The sequence below is a fragment of the Lutjanus erythropterus genome, chromosome 22 (assembly GCF_056507025.1).
Source record: "Lutjanus erythropterus isolate fLutEry1 chromosome 22, fLutEry1.hap2, whole genome shotgun sequence".
Classification (NCBI taxonomy): Eukaryota; Metazoa; Chordata; class Actinopteri; order Lutjaniformes; family Lutjanidae; genus Lutjanus; species Lutjanus erythropterus.
Genome location: NC_139338.1, coordinates 8,608,441 through 8,630,842, shown reverse-complemented (window position 1 = coordinate 8,630,842; position 22,402 = coordinate 8,608,441). Strand labels below are relative to the sequence as shown.

Here is a 22,402-nt window from a genome sequence, read left to right as displayed (position 1 = left end):
AATTAAAGACAAGAGATGAGAGAGGAAACTAAGAGAGCAAGAGAGGTGAAAGGAACAGGCAGAAGAATGAGGAGAAAAATAGATACAGAATTAGAGTCTATGAGAGAAAAGAGCAGGAAATAAAAAGGAATGACTAAAAAGAAAGACAGAGAAGAAGATGGGTTTTGTTTATAGCAGGCTTGTCAGATGAAACACAAGCTCTTGTAGAATTTATTTGACCGGGCAGGGTGAGGATGTGGTCTCATCCGGTACAAAACACACAGAGACACCATGAAACAGCTGTGTATCTGTTCTGGCCACCAGAGTAATGTCGATATGCAGTTCAAGGCTTGAGTGAGTGGAGGATGTAACACTCTATCGGATATAAATAAAAACTCTGGTTGTTTATTTATAAAATTAGGTCATTGTATAGATTCAGTCACATTTTGGTTATCCTTTGTTGTCTCCTTAAAGAAATATATTGCTTCAACATTGGTGAACTTTTTCCTTATTTGTCGCTGGCAGGCTGCTATCATGTATAAAGCCAGCTGAGTGCTGCTGACTGCAGGTTTGGTGCAAGTGTTCCATTAGCACAGGCCATAAAAAAGAGAACATGGTGGTCGAACAATTCAGGCACTATGGCTGCAGAACAACAAGAAAGGATCAGAGAACAAAGTAAAATGATGTTGAGTGGGAGGTGGGCTGTTTGAAAGGCAGATGTAATAAGGAGAATGTTTCTGTCACAGCAGACAGTTGTTCCAACTCAAAAAAAAGTGATAAAACTTAAACTTTTTTTGCGGAGGACCCCCTACAACCCAAAGAAGGACCTCTGTTGGTCCTTGGACCCCGGTTTGAGAATCACTGATGTAGTGGATTAGCATTTCTGGACAAACATCTGTCAATTTCTGGTACAGAGCCAAGTTGACTGAGAAGTTTGACCAAGTGGTTCCTGTGGGATGCAATCACTCCTAAATAACATAAAGAGGGTCTTGTCCTCTTTATGCTCAGCTTCAGGTTTATTTGTAGCATAACTATAGGATGCAGTCAGTCATTCACATATGGGAAATGTTAAAGAATACAGAAGGATTCAGTCAAAATCAAATCAGCCATCTGAGTTCACTTTAGTGTTTGGTGGAGAATTTGAGTCTGTAACTGGTTAAAAACCTGTTACTCATTTGTCACAATTGATCAAAAGCAATGCAAAAAGCAACAATAATAATAATAATAATAATAGCAAAAATACATTTTTAATTTCCATCTATAATCTTATTAAATGTCCCTCTAAATACAAATCTGCAAAGCAAAACACATGGACTGCCCATTGTTCTGTTGGCCTTTTATTTGGAAACCCCAAATGTCCCAAAAATGTCCCATTAGACCTAAAGGCCATTTGTCTTCCAGCCTGTTAACTCCAAAACAAATGCCCATTGTTGAGAAAGCCCATGGCTCCAAAAATACACACTCTCCCTGCTGTTGTTAGTTCAGTGATTTTGTAGCTCTGTCCATGGTGCTGAATCAGCTGGGGTTTTGCCCTTAATAGGCTATATTTCTGGCCTTACACCAAACTACATTTCAAGCAATTTTATTGTTGCAGACAAATTTCTAATGTCCGAGTCGTTAGATGTAGACTGGTAAAAAAAACAAAAAACAAACTTACGTTTGTACTAGTATTGATTCACATTAAATCCAAATGTTTTATCTTGCCCTGTCCCATCCCATGTGCTCCTGGCGCACAGTGGGATGCACCTATCAGCTGTGCACAAAAACTCTGATTAATTCATAGGTGTGTTTTAAGCTGAGCATTGAATAAACCAATCAGAAAGTCAGCTCTCATCACTTTTAAGAACCAGGTGTGGAGGGCGCCACCCAAAGCAGACTTCATGTGCATGCTTTTAACATATTGTAATTTTAACATGAGTATTCAGTAACCAAATTATTTGTTTGCATATTAATGTACTGATTGTTCAAGCTTTTAGTCAATCAACTAACATCTCAACGTTGAAAGATTCCTCATTGAATAAAGTTTGTTTAGTTCAGTCTGTGTGCTCTAGTATTCTTTGGACTAATTTTCCAAGGTTACCCTGATTCAAGAACACCGGACAGCCCTGCAGTTCCCTGAGAATTGGCTGAAGCGCGTTTAATTTCTTCTGTCATCTGAAAGAGCTTTTTCTCAACAATGGTAGCCAGATGTCAACACATGTCAGATTGTTTTGAGGACAAAGATAACTAATCAGAGCAGAGATACCTCAAGCTGACATTTTAAAGCAGTGGCAGCTGGAATTGTAACACCGCACTGTTTTAAAATTGGAACATAGGAGAAGCTTTATTTTAATTAAGGCCTTTAAATGGACACATTTGAAACTGCGAGGGATCAGACTGCAGGACAGAATGTGAAATTTCAGAACCAACCCTCAACAGATATGTCATAGTCACTACATTCTTCTATATGTGCCTTTAAGCTGAAGGGGGGAGTTTTGTGAAGGAAAGCTTTATGTTACGGTACTTTTGGGCTCCATTTTCACAACACTATTTTAAACGAGTCGGCCGTTTCCTGTGGGATGCACAGTACAACATATAGCAATGCCTTTCAAGGCAAGAGCTGAGAGACAATCAATCTCATTGTTATCTAGAGAACATCTTCAGGCAGAAGAATGCATCCTCCCAAACCACTGAATGTACAGAAGATTTAAGAGAGATAGAGACTTATGGACAAAGATCAGCATTATGTGGAGTTGTGGCTATGCTGTCGACAGAGCTGTCTTCCAGCCAGCATTAGGTCACATTACTGCAGTTGGGACATTATGATGGAGATAAGACAGAGTCAAAATCGAGCACAATAGTAATAGGAAACTACATGGTCCAAAAAGAAGACAGAAAATCAAGAGGATCCAGATGAAACATTTGTGCCAAACATGGAAGAGGTGAAGATACTTAAGCCATGACATGTTGATAAGCCACTGAATGCATCAAGCACACAGTAGGGAGACTAGGAATGTAAATCTTTCCTCTATTGCTGCCTGCTTATCGTTTTTACTGCATGTTCAACATTAAAAAGCCATGAAGAGACACATATCAATGCAAGGTCATCGAGGTCTAAAGTACTACTGACCCCAGTTAAGTAACCGTGTGGGAACACAGAAACAGGAGGCCAACGATCTGTCTGCACTGCTTTATATGTCTGTTTGTCAGTCTACATCAAAAGCAAACTCTACCACAGATTTTCTTCTTTTATATGACTTCTATTTTAAATTAACACAAAGATTTTCTCATCATCAGCTGTAGTTTTATGCACTGACAACAGATAATATCTATCAGATTTTGTAAGCACACACACATTCACCCTGGAAACTCCACACATAACAAATCCCAATTTCACCCCTGGTTTCAGGTTCCTGGTATTATTCATGCTGGCCTACTAACATACTGTCATGATTTACTGGGACACTTAAATAAAACAGAGCCATTAGTGACGTTATTAGTAACACATGTGGTTTTCCTGCTATGACTAATAAAAATGTGTCAAAATGTGTGCTGTGAAAAAGACCTATCAGACAAACCAAAGCAAGACTCCTCCACCTACTACAGCTGTTAAAATGACCATTATAACTAGATTTGTTTTTATACAGTTGAGGTTAAAGGGGCAATGCGTCATGTCAGCAGAGGAGCTGCTAACTGCTGCTCACTATATTCTCTCCTATAACTATCTTTGACTGTAGCTAGCCTGCTAGCCTTCTGGTCCTTGGTTGACTCGAGTGTGGCCAGACCTGCAGCTCAGAGCACTGGGAACTTTTTTGTTTTGACAGTGGGCAACCAGCCTCTGAGTGAACCCAGCCGGACTGGGAGTGAACACAGCTTCTGAGATCAGTGGAGACCAGCTTGACTACAGGGAATACTGTACTGAGGTGGTTTACAGTGGCTCCGACCAGGACTCTGACCCCGGGAGGGATCAAGACGACAGGCAGGGACAGGAGAGGCATGAATCAGAGAGGAGCGAGAGGGAGGAAAATGTAAGTAAGAAAATTTCCTTTCTGTACATTTTATGGGTTTATTTTGTTTATTTATTAGATTATAAGAGCTTGTTAACACCACAGAGGGATCAGACTATCACCTCTTGAGGCACAACATTACTAGACAACATGGACTGGAGCTAGCTGGTCAGCATGCTAACTTCTGTAGATAAATCGGCAACACAATACGTCTTTGATGTGACGTTATAACTGTTACTTCTTCAGATTTTGTCAATAAATATTGGTTCATTTCTTAAACCTTTTGAATGAAAATTCTGGTCACGTCTTACACATTGCACCTTTAAAACTGAATTAAAATATCTCCTAGCTTGATATAGGTTTTAAAATGAATTGGAATAGAAAAGAAATGCAGGAAACTCCAAACACACTCCAAACTAACTGTCTTCTACAGTGAACACATAGCAGTTTAACATAATGGCTCAGTTTTAAATTGAGACAACTGACATCCACACACACTCTGTCATAAAAAAAATCCTCTGAAGCCAAAATAGATGAAATGACCTGATTGAGCTGTCTCACCAAGTACTTGACTAGTATAGAAATAATAGAGAGGGAGGGCGAAATGTGTGTGTGTGTGCATCATGTGTGTGTTAGCAGGGTCTTATGGTGTCTGATTCCTTGTCCTTATACAGTCATGAGTGAGGAATGCTGCCTGTGAGAGTCAACTCTTCTCTCCCTCTGTTTTTTCTTTGATCTATTCATCTTTCTCTTATTGGCTTGCAAATATTTTACAGTAGTTTACCGTGGACCGACTTCCAACGTGAACTTAACTGTATAACAAGTTTAATTCCCAATTCCCAAATGCTCAACTGAACTTCACTTTTCTGGGTAGAATTAAATTTAAAATAATCATTATCCAAGAACATTTTCCCCCTGTGTGCATGTGCGTGTGTGTGTGTGTGTGTGTGTTTTCTAGACGCTCCATGTTTGGTTATAATAGTGCAGTGCGGTGCAGCAACTGGAGCATCTAACTCAATATTCTTTCATAAGACCTCTCAATGAGATTATGTTTAGTATGTGAGAGACTGTGAGCGAGTGTGTGTGTGTGTGTGTGTGTGTGTGTGTGTGTGTGTGTGTGTGTGTGTGTGTGTGTGTGCGTGTGTTTATGTGTGTGTGTGTGCGTGCGTGTGTTTATGTGTGTGTGTGTGTGTGTGTGTGTGTGTGTGTGTGTGTGTGTGTGTGTGTGTGTGTGTGTGTGTGTGTGTGTGTTCCTGAGAGTTCCTGCTGCTGCTACAATGCCTCCTGGGATCCAGGAATAAATTAACAGACAAACAAGGGTCAGCCCATTCCCATCCTTAAATCACGCAAACACACACTGATCCCTCATCGCAGAACATGGTTGCTGTCAGGTAACGTTATAGTACAAACGATCTAAAAATGTCTCTATCCGTTATGAGCAAGAACATGTGCGTTTCAAGCTGAATGTCTGTTTTTTTCTTTCCCACCGTTTCGTTCTATCCCCTCTCATTTCGATCTGCGTCCCTCTCTTCCCAGAACTGTTAAGTGCAAAGAACGGTGACAACAGGTCAGGCACCCTGCTTACTCTCATCCAAAAACACTTCCATCCTTCTGTGGTTCATTACTTCCCCCTGACTGGGGACAGACAGAGGAACAAGAAGAGAAAAACACTTAAGTCTAAGATTTCCACACAACATGTTCCAGATTAGTCTTTGTCAGATAGAGAGCCACTAACCGCACTGCTCCATCTGTCACATCAGATTTTCAGTTTGGAGGAAATAAATTAAAAATCACGTACAGGGACAGTTCACCCAAAACCAGAAATACATATTTTCATTTGGTTTGTATTGCTATTTATCCCTCCAAATTGTTTTGTTATGATTAGCTAAATCTTGAGCTACTGGCCATAGAGATTTCTGCCTTCTCTCAAATATAATGAAAATAGATGGCACTCGGCTTGTCGTGCTCAAAGCACAAAAAAGTATGTTTGAAAAACTCAGCAGCAATGCCTCTTTCCAGGAACCATGACACCGTTACTTATTTTCTTTCTACCAAACTACAACCGCCAACTGTGTCACTTCTTCCTCAGAACATTGTGATTTAACAAGCGTGAATTAGCAATAGCTGCGACCATGTGTTGCGAAAGGGGAGTGGCTAGAGTGTACGGAGCATAAGTCACTCATAAAAAAGGAACTCTGGTTTGCTGGATTCAAGAGTCTATAACAAATGGTTTATCGGTTCAGCCATGGTACGGTAATCCATTTAAAAGTTATTGCAATACCGCCATGTCTCATGTACAGCGAATTTTTGTCTTACCAAGATCCGACACCATCACATCCTAATTCAGTTGATATCGCCCAACCCTAGAACAAAGTGTGCAGCTACTTATAAATGAGAGGCTCGAAAGAGACGTTGTTGAGTTTTTCAAATGTGTTTTTTTTTTCACTTATAGCTGAGTGCTATCTAAATCCATTATGTTTAAGAGATGGCAGACATCTCTACAGCTGATATCTCTACAGTCCACCAACGCACACCAAAACTAGATGGATGAACAGCCCTGCAGCCCAGAGGGGAAAAAATGTATTTTGGGCCTTGGGATGATTTGTCCCTTTAAGTTGGACTTTCTCATCAGGAGATATCGATACAGTAACCTTACTACTCCACTCTGTGGTGTACATGTGCAGCCAAACAAAACCACAGCTGCCTGACAGATGCTGATGTTCAAGCTCTTGTCATCTCAATTGCAGTGTCTGGAGATGACATGTTTCTGACGTCCCATGAAAAACCCACAGAGTTAGTCATGAGCAACAGATTGTTCACCGCTGATTCCACTGTCACTAATGAGTTATGTATCTAAAATGTCTCAGCACTCCACTCCAGCAAATGTGTCAAGCTGTTTTTTAGCAATGCTAGCAGCGTGGCTCTAAGGGATGGTGATTACGATTAGTCCACCACTGTGGTCCAGACTGAAGTATCTAAACAACTGTTAAATGAATTGCCACAAACTTTTGTACAGACATTCATGGCTCCCCTGAGGGGGGCTCTCTCACCATGGGGTTGACATTTTGGGCTTTTGGAGTAATTTCTTGATATTTACTGAACACATTTCCTTTAAATTTGGTACAAATACAGAGTCCAGACAATGTATCCCCGTGAGATTTAGCATAATTTCTTGGCCTTCACTTGACTCCCTGGTGATAAGAGTGTAACCACTGCCAACTTCACATCAGCTCAGGGAACTTGCTCTGTCTTGACATGAACCAGATTGGTTCTCTCTTCACTTCTCAAAGTCTTTTCCAAGGATGACACAATCATTTGCAACATATAAAGCACTAATCACAAACATTTGTGGTTAATTTGTCTTGTCTCTTGTTTTAATTATCCTTATTTAAATCTGTTTATGTTGTGTGTGTTCTTTGTTTTTTGTAAATCACTGTAAAGCTTTCTTAAGTTGATTTAAAACTAACATATCAGGACACGTCAGGATTGCATCTGCATCATTTTGTTATTGTTTTTTTGTAAAGCCCTTTGAGTAGCTGTAGGAAATCCTTTAGTCCCCACTGTACAGCCACTGTTTGCTAATGCAGCATCCCAGTTTTCCCATGAACACTGGTTAACTTCCACTTCTGGCTGAGAAAAGTAAAAGTAAAAACTTATTCTTCATTGGAAGTAGTTAGAAACAAAGTTTCCCTGACATTTGCAAGTATTCCAAATTTCAAACCACTAGACAGAGTTCAGTTTACCCACGTTTTTATTTAGCACTCATTTAGCGCTGGGAATACAGTAGAGAAAACATGACTGCAGAGATGTACAGTGATGCTGTGCCCGCTGATGCAGAAACTTCTTCAAGTTCCTCACATTGCTGTTTTTAAGTGTGATTAAAGATTTAATACCTTCGTGGTTGGCCTCTATCACACCATCCATCTATTTATCCATCCATTCAAACCACTGCCTCCTCTCATCCTCGCCTTCCTATGCCTTATTTCTACATTCTTCTATGCCTTCCGATCCCTAGCTTGATCTTATCTTCTGTTCAACAATTTTATCCTTCATCTTTCTGTTCCCTCTTTGACACCATCATCCATCCATTTATCCGTTCTTGACCTCTTTTCCTCCCTCTTGCATATATTCATCCATAAAACTAGTGTCACCCAATTAACCGGGTCAGAAAGAAAGAAGGGCTGTCTGGAACATCTGAATCATTTGCCTTGAGCCTGGAGGCGTAGACCACATCATAAGCCACCAGTACATTGCCTAGTTACAGTCTGTGCATACACTATACAGCGCAGCACACACTGCAGATACAGACATCTCTCTTGGAACATCTTTCAGCCAACTTCACGCCTATAAACATTAAACGGCTACAGTAGTTCGCCGTGTCTGAGATGTGACGTACCACACCACATTGACACAAAGACTGTATTCTTGCGTTGTCATTCTTTGCTGTCTTATGTAACAGCAGGTTGGCCTCTGTGGGCGACGGCCCTGACCTTTTCCTCCACAGCGCTTTATACTGATATTATGAAAGAGACGCTTGCCACTGGAATGCGTGAAAATGCATAGAAGATACAATAGTGCACTGTCTTTTGGGGCTAATAACACTGAGCTTCGTTGGTGTTGTGACAATATCTGTCACATTCGTTCTTGCTGTCTCAGGAAGCAAAATGCCTTATTACGGTTTGTTTGAAGGTATGTGTTTCGGTCTACATCTCCAACCAAAAACTGTTACTTTGTTACTTGTTGCGTAATTCTTACATTCACTCGCTGTTTACCAGTTTCTGAGGTTATGAAAAAAGTTTGTATTGTATCGTTTGGTGGGGACCAAGATAGTAGGAGAGAATATTCTGTTCCTTCACATGTAAACGTCAGTAACTACATAGAGCTCGATAATCTTTATTAAAGAAAAAAACACTCCCTCTTCTTCCTGCATGTGTCAAAAAATCATACATTGTGCAAATAATTTATTCTCTATTGCTTCTATAAGTCTACCTTAAGTCAGGTCCACTGCACAAGTTTGTCCACTGTTCCCCACTTTATCTTTGGAGGCTCAAGCAATCGAAAATCACTCAAATAATGTCTCACTATTAGTGTATATACATGTCACTGAATATCAAACATATAAAATAATATCTGCTCCTTTATGCAGATGATATATTATTATATCTATCAAATGCTGATGTCTCAGTTCTAACTACCCTCGAGCATTTTGGATATAAAGCCAGCTATGCCTGTAAAAGGCTGCTCCATGTGTGTTGTTTTCTGGGTTTTTCAAATGGAAATTGTATTGTTCAGATTTTAATACATAAGGAACACTACAAAATTATATAAATACCTCAATAATGAATAATGAATATATAATTAAATAAATAAATAATGGACCTGCCCTCAGATTCTGCAGGTTTCTTGAAAGGAACAAGAAAATTGAGTTGGAGATGGACATCAGCTCCACGAACCACAGATGAAACAGAGACATATTTCTGTCAGATTAATACTAGCAATGAAGTAGGAATGTTATTAGTAGTTATTTGTTGGTGCTACAGTGACTGAAAGGGAGTGTTATGCATTTGTTAGGATCAAGTTATAAGCTATGACAAGACAGAATAATGCTGTTTTATCCACATAGACAAAATCCCATTAGACACTGAACTGCTGTGATTTAAAAATAGATGAATTGACCTCAGTGTTTACTTGAAGACTCACCATAAACTCTGCTGGCAGCAAGAGGGAAAAGTAGAAAACAAGAAAAAGAGAGAGAGAGAGAGAAAGAGAGAGACAGAGAGAGAGTATGCGTGTGTGTGTGTGTGTGTGTGTGTGTGTGTGTGTGTGTGTGTGTGTGTGTGTGTGTATGTGTGTGTGTGTTGAATGATATGATGGAAATATTGTCCAGTAATTGCATTTAACAATGCAAATACAACATCTGTAAGTTTTAAGTGTGCATGCGTGTTGCGTGTGTGTTTTTACCGGCACACGGTGATGTCTCCGTGCTCAGAGTTATGCGGTGCCGTGCCGGGTTTAAAATTAGACACGTTGAAGTAGGAGAGCGTGTGGTCAATGAAGCCATGCATGGTACCCGTCTGACTGAACATGTACTGGTAGACAAGCCGGGGGATGAAGTCTGACGTGAAGGAGATCACAAAGGCCTACGAAGAGAGAAAGACAGACAGAGAAAGTGAAATACTTCTTTTAACTTACTTCTTCTTCTTGATCTTCTTCCTTATTTTAAAAAAACACACCAAGAGACAAGCTGCAAAATTTGTGATATGTCAAATCTCTTCCTTAACTTTTATTTTCAGATGTTAAAGAGAACAGGCTGAGCATTGAAACGTCTTCATTTAGTAACCTCAAATAAAGTCTGTATGACTAATAGATGCAAGATACATGCACAAAAAGAGAAATTCTGCTCCCAGTTTTCCATTGTTTTGAAACTCCTGGGGCAGATTAAGGGTGTGTATGTGTGTCGAATGCCCCGTAGCTCTAGAATAAATAAAAACTCCTGCTGCTTGTTTTTCTGAATCCTCCACAAATCTGTTTAGTATTAAAAGTAAACGGAATAGGATTTAGTTAGCTGGCCAACGACAAATCCTGAGCAGAACTTTCCTGATTCCACACACACACAAACACACCTTGACCTACCCGGAGATCACCATGTTCAGGTGTTTCAGACATAATTCTGGGATCTTAACAAGGTCATGATGGGTGACATCTCAGAGAAGATAGAGAGGTTTTTATCTCTACTCGATATTAATTGTTATCACTGAACACACACACACACACACACACACACACACACACACACACACACACACACACACACACACATACACACACACACAGAGCAGACCTGATCAAAGCTGGATTATGTGTTGAAATGTTCCAGCAGCAGTTCAAGGTCAGTGGCAAAGCTCTGCTGTGTTGTGCAATCTTTGTTAACCTTTGACATCTGCTCCTGTCTGTGATGTCTTTAAGGTTAATGCACTGAGACTTTTCCATTAACACTGAATATTGTGGCTTCAGCACAATGCAATAATTTTGAAATGTAGCTATTTCAAATAAGTCCAAGTGAAATGAAAGCTTTAAATCTGATAGATTTCCCTCTAAATAGTGTTTTTTACATCTTTCATTTACAGTGTGTAACAATGTGACCCAGGATGAATGTTAACACAAACAGGAACAAAAGTTATACTGTACAGCATTATCAGACAATAAAGCTCCCTCAGTACAGTGCTCTTTAAATCTTTTTCTGTTTTGTACTATAAATTAATCCAGCTGATTTGCCCCAAATCTGTCAGATTTATTTGCACTAATTACACTAATGTCTCAAAATTAAATTTGTGCTATCTTAGCGTCCCTTGCTGCATGTCTTTCCCTGCCTCTCCTAACAATCTGTAGTTGTCCTGATGTGTCTGTATGACCTATTTAAATTAACAAGACCATCAGCTGTTTCTATATGGTTAATCTTAATGCCTGCCTACTAGGTCAGCTTCCCTGTGAAATAAGATGAAACAAGCCAAAGTTACAGGGAGTAGTACGTTAGCAGATTAAAAAGAAGTTGGATTAGATTTTTGTTTAGATAATTTTATTTTTGACATTATATTTTGTGGTCATTACGGTAGAAACACTTCGCTTTTGACCACAGGGGCCTCCAAAATGAACAAAATATGAAAAGTTCCTTGTATTAGCTTTAAAACACCAACATTATGTAGGGGTCCTACCACAGAAACCCTGTTTCTATGCATTTATTCTATAGTATAACTGCCTTAATCACTAATTCAGTGCAGACAGTGAAAAACCAGACATTACATGAATACTTACATTTATAATGACAGAGAACTTTCCCATTCCACTCAGTATGTTGTACCATATACCTAAAGAAAGAAGAGCACGAGAGAATGGTTCAAGTGATGAGAGCTAGGAGAGGAAAACAAAAATCTGTATGAAGCACAGTGACAAAATGAGAGCTCTGTTAGCTACTGAATTTACTCAATTCAGTTCAAAAACACAAAACACGGACAAATGGACTGACAGTGATGTCCAGTCTTTGTTGAGTATGCATGCAATGGAGAAAATACAACACAATTTTGACATGTCAGAGCGTATCTTCAACAGCATTTCCTGTCAACTTTCTACATTAGGCATCTGTCACATAGTGTGGAGGGTGAGACGAGGTGTCTGCCACCAAATCTTACACACTGGTCTTTTAAATAATATCACTTGATGGTGATATGTAGTGAAACCCTCTAAACTGTCAACTTTTGTGGAACATGGAAGAAATGTGGCATAGTCACTGAGTCAAGCTAGTAGTAGTTCTAACACTTATGTAGCACTGAACACAAAGTACAGCTGAGGGGGAAATGAATGTCTGAATCAAAATTTTGGGTCGTCCATTCATGCGAGAGAAAAAAATCAGGCAATCACCAAAATATGGTACAAACAAACCATGAGTATAAAAATTCATGGCAATCGAACCAGTAGTTATTTCAGTCTGGGCCAAAGTTGGTGGATGGGTTTACAGACTGACAGACCAACCAACCAACGCTGCCATTTTTTGACATGACCCAGATGATAATCATTTTTTAAACCCATACAGGCACATGTTATCCTTCGATGGACTTACAGTCTGACCTTTGAGCTTTGTAAAGCCCTTTAGCCAAGAATATATCGAGGTCATGTTGAAATGAAAGCTGATTTTCTGCTAAAAAGATGATATTGAATAGATAGGGCCTTACTGCTGACAGCAACAACATGACCACGGTGAAATGCCGAGGAGCATCAGTTTCTTAAACACGCAGTGAAACCTAACTGACTGTCTGAAGGTGCTGCAAACCCTGAAAGATTTTAGTCGGTCTGGTTTCAGTGAAGAGTTTTGATGTTTGAAATGATGTCTTAGTGGAAATTATGAAGGAAATATTAAATAGCTGATAGTTTTAGGGTACCTTGGCATATAAAGAAAGGTTTAGATGTATTTCATCATCTATTAGCCAGTAAGAGATCAAATCAAGTCCAAGCTGTGTTTGCTGTTAAACTGTTAGTATGTACAAAACCATATCAAACCTATTAAATTTGATATTTTAGTTCAGAACCTTGGTTGTATTGGAGGTTGTGGTATTCATGAGTAAGTTATGCTCTGTGTTTGACTTTTCCTTTTTACTTGTGTCACATCAGCTCACCAATGTCTTTAGCACGTATGGCGACCGGCCTGCGGAGCTCCGTAACAAACTTCTTGGCATCCAGTCTGATCTCAATAACGTTGTTGAGCAGGGCGAAGAGAGGAGCGAGTGGGAACGAAGCCACGAACAGAGAGACGAAACCAAACTGGATGACTGCGGGAAAAAAAGAGATAAACAATCATCAAACAGGAGGTTTGGTTTTATTAAACATCCTGATATTGTTAAATACATTTTTGTAATTTTGGTAAGAGTACCTCAGATTTAGGAAAGATCTTGCAAGAGTTATAATCTTAACCCAAAACATGACCTTTCCCTATCACCAGCCAAGGTTTTTCTGTCCTTAAACTTACCCAGATCTTAACCACCCGCATTATAAAGCATAAATAGTTTGTACGACGTGCACAATCAGGAAACTACTCACACAAATCTTGCAAGAGTTTTCCAAAATGAAAGGCCTCCCTTCTAGACATAATCAATATGCATAAAGAGCCAGTCATAAATAGATTTGTTGTATAATTCGCCAATAAAATCATATTGGCAAACCAGCATTTGTGTTTCTGGAAATGAAGGCTACATTTCCCATAATCCCCACTGCTCCCTGCCCCTCATACACGCAACATATTCACAGTTTTTTTTTTTGCATTTTTAGTATTGTTTGTAATTATTTTGCTGATCACATTCAAATGACATTCATATACATATGTGCTGCTGAGGTCCTCACAAAGACTAGGAAAAAGTCTTGGAAACAGACCTCTTTCCATATCTATATGAAACAGTAGGATAAACACAGGCGTTACAGATGATACTAATTATTGCATGGAACAGAACCTTAATTAGTATCATTGATCATACTATTTCATGTCAAAATAGCTGCTGTGAAAAAGGTCTGTTCGATTTCTAAATACACATAATTGATTTTACGATGTCTTAAGGACACGATAACCAAAGTCACACTTTTTTATCACAGGGTACAGTTTAAACAAAGAGTTTCTCAAAGGTTTTACTGTATTCTGATGAAAACAAAATCATATGCTTTTGAGGTTAAAGTTTACGTCATATTAATATCACGCTTGTCACAGTGTGTAAAATGCTACTCTCGCATTACAAAATATTTTTCCTATCTCTGTTGCTGCCTTGCAACTCAGTTCACAGAAAATAGCGGTGGTTGGACAAAGAATGTCTTTGTCCATCTTTACCTCAGAGCACATCCGACTAAGGGTATTTTCAATTCAGGCCAACTGAAAAGGTTGTTCATTATTCACTGTGATTAAAGAGAAATCATCGACAAGGTCCAGAAAAACACTGTGGATTCAACTCATGATGACAATGGCATCATTCATCATTGATGGCTGACAGTCATCAACACACTGAGTCCATTACCACTGATCCAAAAGCCTTTTGTATTAGAGGTAGTGTGTCCCATCAGAGTTGCTTTAAGGCAGGAGTTGTTGGCAAAGTTCTGTTTTTGACATGTGGGAGAGAAAATAAAAACTGTTCCTGCTGTTCATTGTCTCCATGACCCCTTTATTATGTTTATTAAACCTGCCCACTTAGAACCAAAGCCCTATGTTTCTTTGCTGCAAGTTGCTGTTAGTGATTTTTCTTTCAGGTGCTACTGTTTTTTCTAAGGTGTGAAGGTCATTTATTATCATTACACAACAAGGGTTGTACAATGAAATGAGAGTAGCAGCAGGAGCAGCAACCAATTTAGAGGCAAATAGAATAAAAATGAAACAAAATGACACAATATCTATATTAATGCATTTTTTTTTCAATCTGGTTGAATGTAAACAGCAGCAACATCTTCACATAAAATGTTCAAGACCCTGGAAAAATGGTCAATAACTGACTGCATTTGTGCGCAAAGCCTCATCAATGTCAAGACAGAGTCCTCCTCTCCTCATCCTGTCAGAGTCTTGTGTGTCGTGTCCTGTCCGCTCAGTCCCATTTCGTTTAATTTTCTTGACTGGGCAAGTTGTGCGAAGACCCTTTTAAACCCAGCATGGGGACGTCCTGAGCTGACTCAGCCTGAGAAGGCAAACTCTAATTTTTTGGTTCCAGAACAAGTGATCAGAATTAGTTCAATCAACTCTGAGTATGTTGACACCGAGTTAAGTGTGTGCATGAAAGTCATCATCAGTGGAGCTCCTTATAAGAATCTAACCAGGAATTCATGCAAATGTATGAATTCCTATATTAAAGCACATATCAGAACTAGCGCAACTATATGAATGAGGGAATGAGATGCTGAGTCAGACAGAAACTCAGTGTGTTGAAGAAAACCTGTCAGTGAGCAGGTTAGGTTTAAGAGTTTAACTCTCTCTTAGAGTTTAACTTTCTGAGACGGAAAAGCCAGTTTCCCCCATCTCAAGAGTTTTCACTAAACCCGCTTTTACAAAATGGTAGAAAAAAAATGGGTGATTTACACGTTTCCATAGAAACAGACAGCTCTCGGTTTATTTTCCTAGCTTTCTACAGATACTACCTTACAGTAGTTAACACCATCTACATTTACATCTGCACCAACTAAACAATCATGGCAGTAATGTGAGTAGGGTGACAAGGTGTCCCACTTTATGTGGGTCTGCACACATTTTTATCCCTTGTCCTGTGTCCCACATATTGAGACAATGCCCCACATTTTGATGGCCTCCAGTTTTCAAAAGTCAAACCACTTTAGGACAGACTCTTTGCTAATGTCTGGCTTTTTTACAATGGCCATGAAGAAAGAAAGGAAGGCGCTATACATGGATCAAGTGCAGAGTAACCTGTCACCAGCATCTTTGCCATCCTATGCCCAAAGAGCAAAGTTTACAAGCTATGCAAAGAATATGGTAGAATATGATGGAAACTACCATAAAGAAAATGAAATGCAGCTACAACAAAGACTGTGTGCCACTGACTCAACCAGAGGACAAAGTATAGAGAAGTTACAAGCTATGGGGCGGAACAGAAATGTGGGACCTCAGCATCAGTAAGATGTCACATACTGTCCCACACAAACATACCCTTTGTCCCACATTTGGTTTGCTGGGATCTGGTCGTCCTAAATATGAGTCGAATGAGACCCATGTGAATATAATGTGATTATGCTCACAGTCAGAGAAAGCACAATTGCATTAAAAGACTTTATGTGAAGAAAATGAAACTGTCTGAGTTTGATGACTCCCAGTGGTAGAATGGAAAAGTGGAATGTGGCAGACTGCGATGCATGTTGCTACGCTATGGGATGTCAGAATGACCCCAGTGAGAAAGGTCTGCTCAATTATGAATGCTATGTAGGATATAAAAACTAACTTCCTGTGCTTCAAGCAGCGCTACTGTACAAGGCGGCAGGTTTTTCTTGGAAAACGTCTTTGTACATGCCCTACTATGTAGATGTTTCTATAACAACATCCACTTCAGCCTTTTTGCTGTTTGACAACATAAGTGAGGTTGACATGTAAGACACGACTCAAATCTACAACATTGGAACGCGTTTCAATAAGAGGCCGTCAGATTGACATTTGTGAATGGTCATTTGTCTGGTCCGGAGTCACACTGTCTGTCCAGTCTCACTCTGTGGTTCAGATGATGCCTTTTAAGGTCAAACAGTCCACTGCACCAGCTAAACTGGGACTTTTTATGATTAAGCAGCATGTGGAACTATGTGTGTATCTATGCTGTATGTTTGCCTGTGCGTGTTGCGTCAGTCTGATTAGATAATCCAGAAACACAACATCTATGACTAAAAATTAAAGTTGATTGGAATTTATTCAAAGCACATCACAATCACATACATACACACGAATGCTGGATACTGCATTAGTGTAAAATTTAGTACGCTCAACACACATAAACACAACACTTTTGTTTTTGCTCCCACTTTGAGTGAAAACTCTTAGGCTTCTTCTGTGCACATAGACCGTTTATTTCTCTCAAATTTTATTCACAAATTTGTTAAATTCCATGTTAGTAAGTGCCTCTCCTTTGCTAAGATAATCCATTAACCTGACAGGTCACAATAAAAATTGGTGACAATAAAAAATTTAATGTTTGATCTTGAAAAAAAGACATTATTATTAATTATTATTATTTAATATATGGCTACAGATACAAACTTTTATTTCCCAGAAGGGCAAAGTCAAGTCAGTTCCCTTTGTCGGTTGCTTTCTTTATGTTTAGGCGTGAACTACTGAAATATCAGGGTAAGCCAATCAGAGGCAGAGTAGGCTGGTTGTGACTTTGCCCTCCTGGGAAAAGAAAATTGGTATCTGCAGCCCTGTGTGAAACAGATATAGTTCAGTGCTTCATAAATGTCTTTTTTTTTCAAGATACAACGGCACATTTAAGAGCGGCGTTTTATTATGACCAGTCATACCTGCGCAATAATCATGCAGTTTAAATTGCATCTCTATAGAAGAAGTGCTCACTAACATGGGTGATAACAAAAGAAAAAACGTTGTGCAAGCATAGAAGAAGTCTCAGATTTTTTTTATGTCAGCTCATGAAAGATTAAAAGACTTGTCCAGGCTTGGACAGGTCCTGTGTCTTGACGGTTGCTACAACACCTTCTCTTTGGCAACGGGGAAGTCAGAGTTCAGCTGCAGTGAGGAACTCTGGTGCCAGTAGTGAAATCAAGATTTTGTCTGAGGAAAGTCTGGTCAAGTTGCACACTTAAAAGATATAAAAACAAAAGTCATAACATAATAGAGTGCTGCAGCAATGAGCTGTAAAACCTGGAAGTGAGTTAGCATATTAGCAGTGAGGTTTTCGAATGGTTTAGATGCCTGAAATATGGTCTGTAGTTAATGCAAGCTTAAGAAATGTTCATGTTTTGTTCTACATTTAGGAATTTATAGCATGCAAAATAAAAGTACAAATTTGGAAGCTTAGTGGTGGTGACGTAAAGTCATGTGACTGTGGTGAAATTCATTTATAGCCCAACATTAGCTTTTTACTTCTAACAACTGTATTTACACTTCAAAAATCATAAAAGTGGTGTTTATTTGTGAAGATTATCTTGTAGAATAAACTACATTTAAGAGCTTATTTTCTGCACTAACTAGAGCAATGCTAACTTCAATGTTGGCTTACAAAAATGTGTTGTCCCTGCAGCACTCTATGTCAGGGTTCAATATTAAGAACATTGTTTTCTGATTGGTCCAGTAGGGTTTGAAGCTGGCTGTAGTGGTACATCAGGCAGAAGTTAAAATAACTGTTACGGTCAAGTTTATCAAATTCAAGGCTATAAACAACCCCAGACTTGATGACATGTAGTCTGTAAGAGCAAGGACAAGATTTTAAAAGAGAAGCTTTATCATATTATTGCTGCTACCAACTCTTCTTTTGGGTTGCACAATAAACGATCACAACAACATCCACCTGCTTCCTAAGAATGTGTACAGGAAACATGAGAAAGACAAGGCGGTTTGCCTGACTCTGGCTGGTGCACGGCTCTGATCAGAGCACTGCAACTTTAGCAGTGTGGGAACGGGGATTTCCAGTGAGCCGGAGACTGACGGCTTCACCTCGGGACGCCACACTGAGACAAAGAGCGGCGAGGAAGAAAATACGACAGCAATAACCTCACCATCTACCTGAGCCGAGGTTGACGGGTTCGAGGCTGGCCCGGGCGCACACATGCACACACAAGACACCAGATCACGAGGTCTTACACATACGGCACACAGAAATATATAATGAATGAGTTGACACGAACCCAGAACCACCCATTCACACTCTAACAGCTATGTGTGAGTGTGTGTTTGTTGAGCTCAGACATTTCTGACATTCTTTCCTGTGCCCTGCAGCGACATCAGCTCAGGCTTCTTTCTGTTTTTCTCTCCCACCTCCCTTCTCCCCGTCCTCACTCCGTATCACATGAAGTCTCCACATTATCATATCACAGCACACATCACACAACTTCTGAACTCTGGAAGAAGTTAATGGTAGCACTTTCTAAGAGGGTCATGTCGTTAAGATAAGATAGAACTTTATTAATCCCCGAGGGAAATTCTTGCAATACAAGCGCAAACATGAGACCTAAGGCATTTATAAGGCTTTATAAAACTCTTTATAAATACATATAATACTACTATAAGTGGTGGATGTAATGTTTTAATACACTGATCAGGCATAACATTATGATCACCTGCCTAATATGGTGTTGGCCGCCCTTTTGCTGCTAAAACAGCCCTGACCCGTCGAGGCATGGACTCCACTAGACCCCTGAAGGTGTGCTGTGGTATCTGGGACCAAGATGTTAGCAGCAGATCCTTTAAGTTCTGTAAGTTGCGAGGTGGGGCCTCCATGGATCAGACTTGTTTGTCCAGCACATCCCACAGATGTTTGACTGGACTGAGATCTGGGGAATTTGGATGCCAAGTCAACACCTCAAACTCATTGTTGTGCTCCTCAAACCATTCCTGAACCACTTTTGCTTTGTGGCACTGCACATTATCCTGCTGAAAGAGGCCACAGCCATCAGGGAATACCGTTTCCATGAAAGGGTGTACATGGTCTGCAACAATGCTTAGGTAGGTGGGATGTGTCAAAGTAACATCCACATGAATGGCAGGACCCAAGGTTTCCCAGCTGAACATTACCCAAAGCATCGCACTGCCTCTGTCGGCTTGCCTTCTTCCCATACTGCATCTTTGTGCCACGTGTTCCCCAGGTAAGTGACGCACATGCACCCGGCCATTCACATGATGCAAAAGAAAACGTGATTCATCAGACCAGGCCACCTTCTTCCATTGCTCTGTGGTCCAGTTCTGATGCTCACGTGCCCACTGTTGGTGCTTTGGGGGTCAACATGAGCATCCTGACTGGTCTGTGGATATGCAGCCCCATACGCAACAAACTGTGATGCACTGTGTATTCTGACACCTTTCTATCAGAATCAGCATTAACTTCTTCAGCAATTTGAGCAACAGTAGTTCGTCTGTTGGATCAGACCACACAGGTCAGCCTTCGCTCCCCACATGCATCAGTGAGCTTGGCTGCTCATGACCCTGTCGCCGGTTCACCTCTGTTCCTTCCTTGGACCACTTTTGATAGATACTGACCACTGCAGACCAGGAACATGCCACAAGAGCTGCAGTTTTGGAGATGCTCTGACCCAGTCGTCTAGCCATCACAATCTGGCCCTTGTCAAACTCGTTCAAATCCTTACACTTGCCCATTTTTCCTGCTTCTGACACATCAACTGTGAGGACAAAATGTTCACTTGCTGCCTGATATATCCCACCCACTAACAGGTGCCATGATGAAGAGATAATCAGTGTTATTCACTTCACCTGTCAGTGGTTATAATGCTATGCCTGATCGGTGTAAGTTCAGCATATATAATGCAGATACCTCCATGCCAAAGTGACAGTAGTCTTTGAAAGAGTCCAGGGTTACACTGCACATTACAGCTAACATTACTTTAGCCAGTTATAAAGACACAGACTATTTATTCATTGCACTTTAGCGTATTATGGATGTTTTTAAGACAATCCATTTCAGAATTTCTAGTTTGTTATAATATGTATATATGTCTTTATAACTGGCTAAATTCAGGTAGCTATAATATCCTGTGTAATCCAAGACTCAGATTTTTCTTTGGCATGGACATAAAGCATTATGAATGCTGAACTAATACAGTACATCCATCACTTATAAGACTTCACAAACCTTAGTTGATGCATCATTATAAATCTTAAATAAAGTTTAATAAAGCCTTAACTTTTTACACTTTCTATGGACATCATATCTTTAATGCATTGTAAGCACATTCATTAGACATTATAATGCATTACAGACATGATCTTCATAGAAATTGTTACCAAGTTATCATGATTCCACCAAAAGACAGGCAGATGTTATGATACAAATGCCTTCTAATTAATTCTACTTATACAGTAAAATATAAAAACAATCTGCAGATGTTTCCAGTTGTGATGAATTGTAGTTCTTGTGTATGTCCCTATAGTACCCTCAGACTGGTCCGTCATCTAGAGGTTTCTAAACTCCACATTTACAAGAACATTCCCACACAGAACATATCATGTTTGCCAACAAAGTTTTAGCTGCTACTAATGATTTTACTAAAATCTTCATGTGTTTATGGCTTCGACCTTAAAGCATGATGTAGCCAGTTTTACTGGCTCACAGTCCTTCACACACAGATGTTGTCAGTTTGTGAAGTCAAGCTTGTTCCTGCATGTTTGCTGAACTGCTGCTGCACTTTGACTCCATCAACCGGGGGAAAACACTCAGAAATATCAAGCTCTGTGCCCATATCAGCTGTCACTATTCATTTTTCTTCAGGAATCTGTCTATTTTTTTTTATTTTCTCTAGAATTAGATATGAACAAGTAATATATTCAGTGGAGGCTTGAAGCAGACTTTTGCTTCACATTCAGTTGTGTTCCTCTGGTAAAATAGGCTTATCAACCAAAAAACAGTGTCCCAACTATTGTGTTTCACTTGTGTCCTCAAATAAAAGATGCTCAAAGGTCAAAAGCAGATTACAGACACATCATACGTCACACATGTTAAATGTTACGTGTTAAAAAACTGAAATCCTTGTAATTCTGAATTTAATGGAGCTCAATAGTGACCACCCACTTTTTCAGTGGCTCCCACTTCAGAAGTAGATTTCTCATTCATTCACTTGATTAACATTTCAGAAATTCCTTCTGTTAAGAGTTTTAAGCCTGGAACCAAGCCAACAAACTAAGTGATGATTTATGACCATAAAAATACAACATTACTACTTATAATTTAGGTAAATCCTATATTCAAATTATGAATGGGATTTTCACTTCAAACAGTGAATATCAATATGCACTATTCCTATTTTCCTGATACTTGATATACAGTAAGTTGTCATTCAATACAGGAACCAACTCAAAACAAACAGCACTCAGTGTAGACTTCTTGTAATTGTAAATTGCAGTCTTTTATTTAATCCAAGCTGTTGTTCTTGCTTCTTTAAACAAACTAAACAGAAGGAATTTCATGGGAAAGGCAGACTCTCCCATACTTCAAGTGTTTAAATCAGCAAATTTAAAGTCCCTCTCTAGTGAAAAATATGTTTTGCTTATTGTTACTTCCCCTGAATGCTTGACCTTTGTGTAGAGTTGGACAGTAGAAAGTAGTTGTTTGTGTAAAAACCACAACAGACACAAATTATTATATCAACTGGAGAATTTCTATATGCCTGGAGGGGATCTGGAAGAACTTTCATGAACTGATATTCATATAACAAATTTGCTGTTTACAACTTTCACCAGGATGTTT

General features: G+C 39.5%; 1 protein-coding gene across 2 annotated transcripts in view; it reads right to left on the bottom strand.

Moving 5' to 3' along the window:
- ano2b (anoctamin 2b) overlaps window positions 1-22,402 on the bottom strand; it is a 90,663-nt gene that overhangs the window by 6,397 nt on the left and 61,864 nt on the right. For both annotated transcript variants that reach the window (XM_084710720.1, XM_084710721.1), the window contains 3 exons: window positions 13,133-13,285; window positions 11,778-11,830; window positions 9,927-10,105 (listed from right to left, as the gene is read on the bottom strand). In XM_084710720.1, coding sequence (XP_084566846.1) covers window positions 9,927-10,105; window positions 11,778-11,830; window positions 13,133-13,285 — 385 coding nt within the window. The remainder of the gene's footprint in view (window positions 1-9,926; window positions 10,106-11,777; window positions 11,831-13,132; window positions 13,286-22,402) is intronic.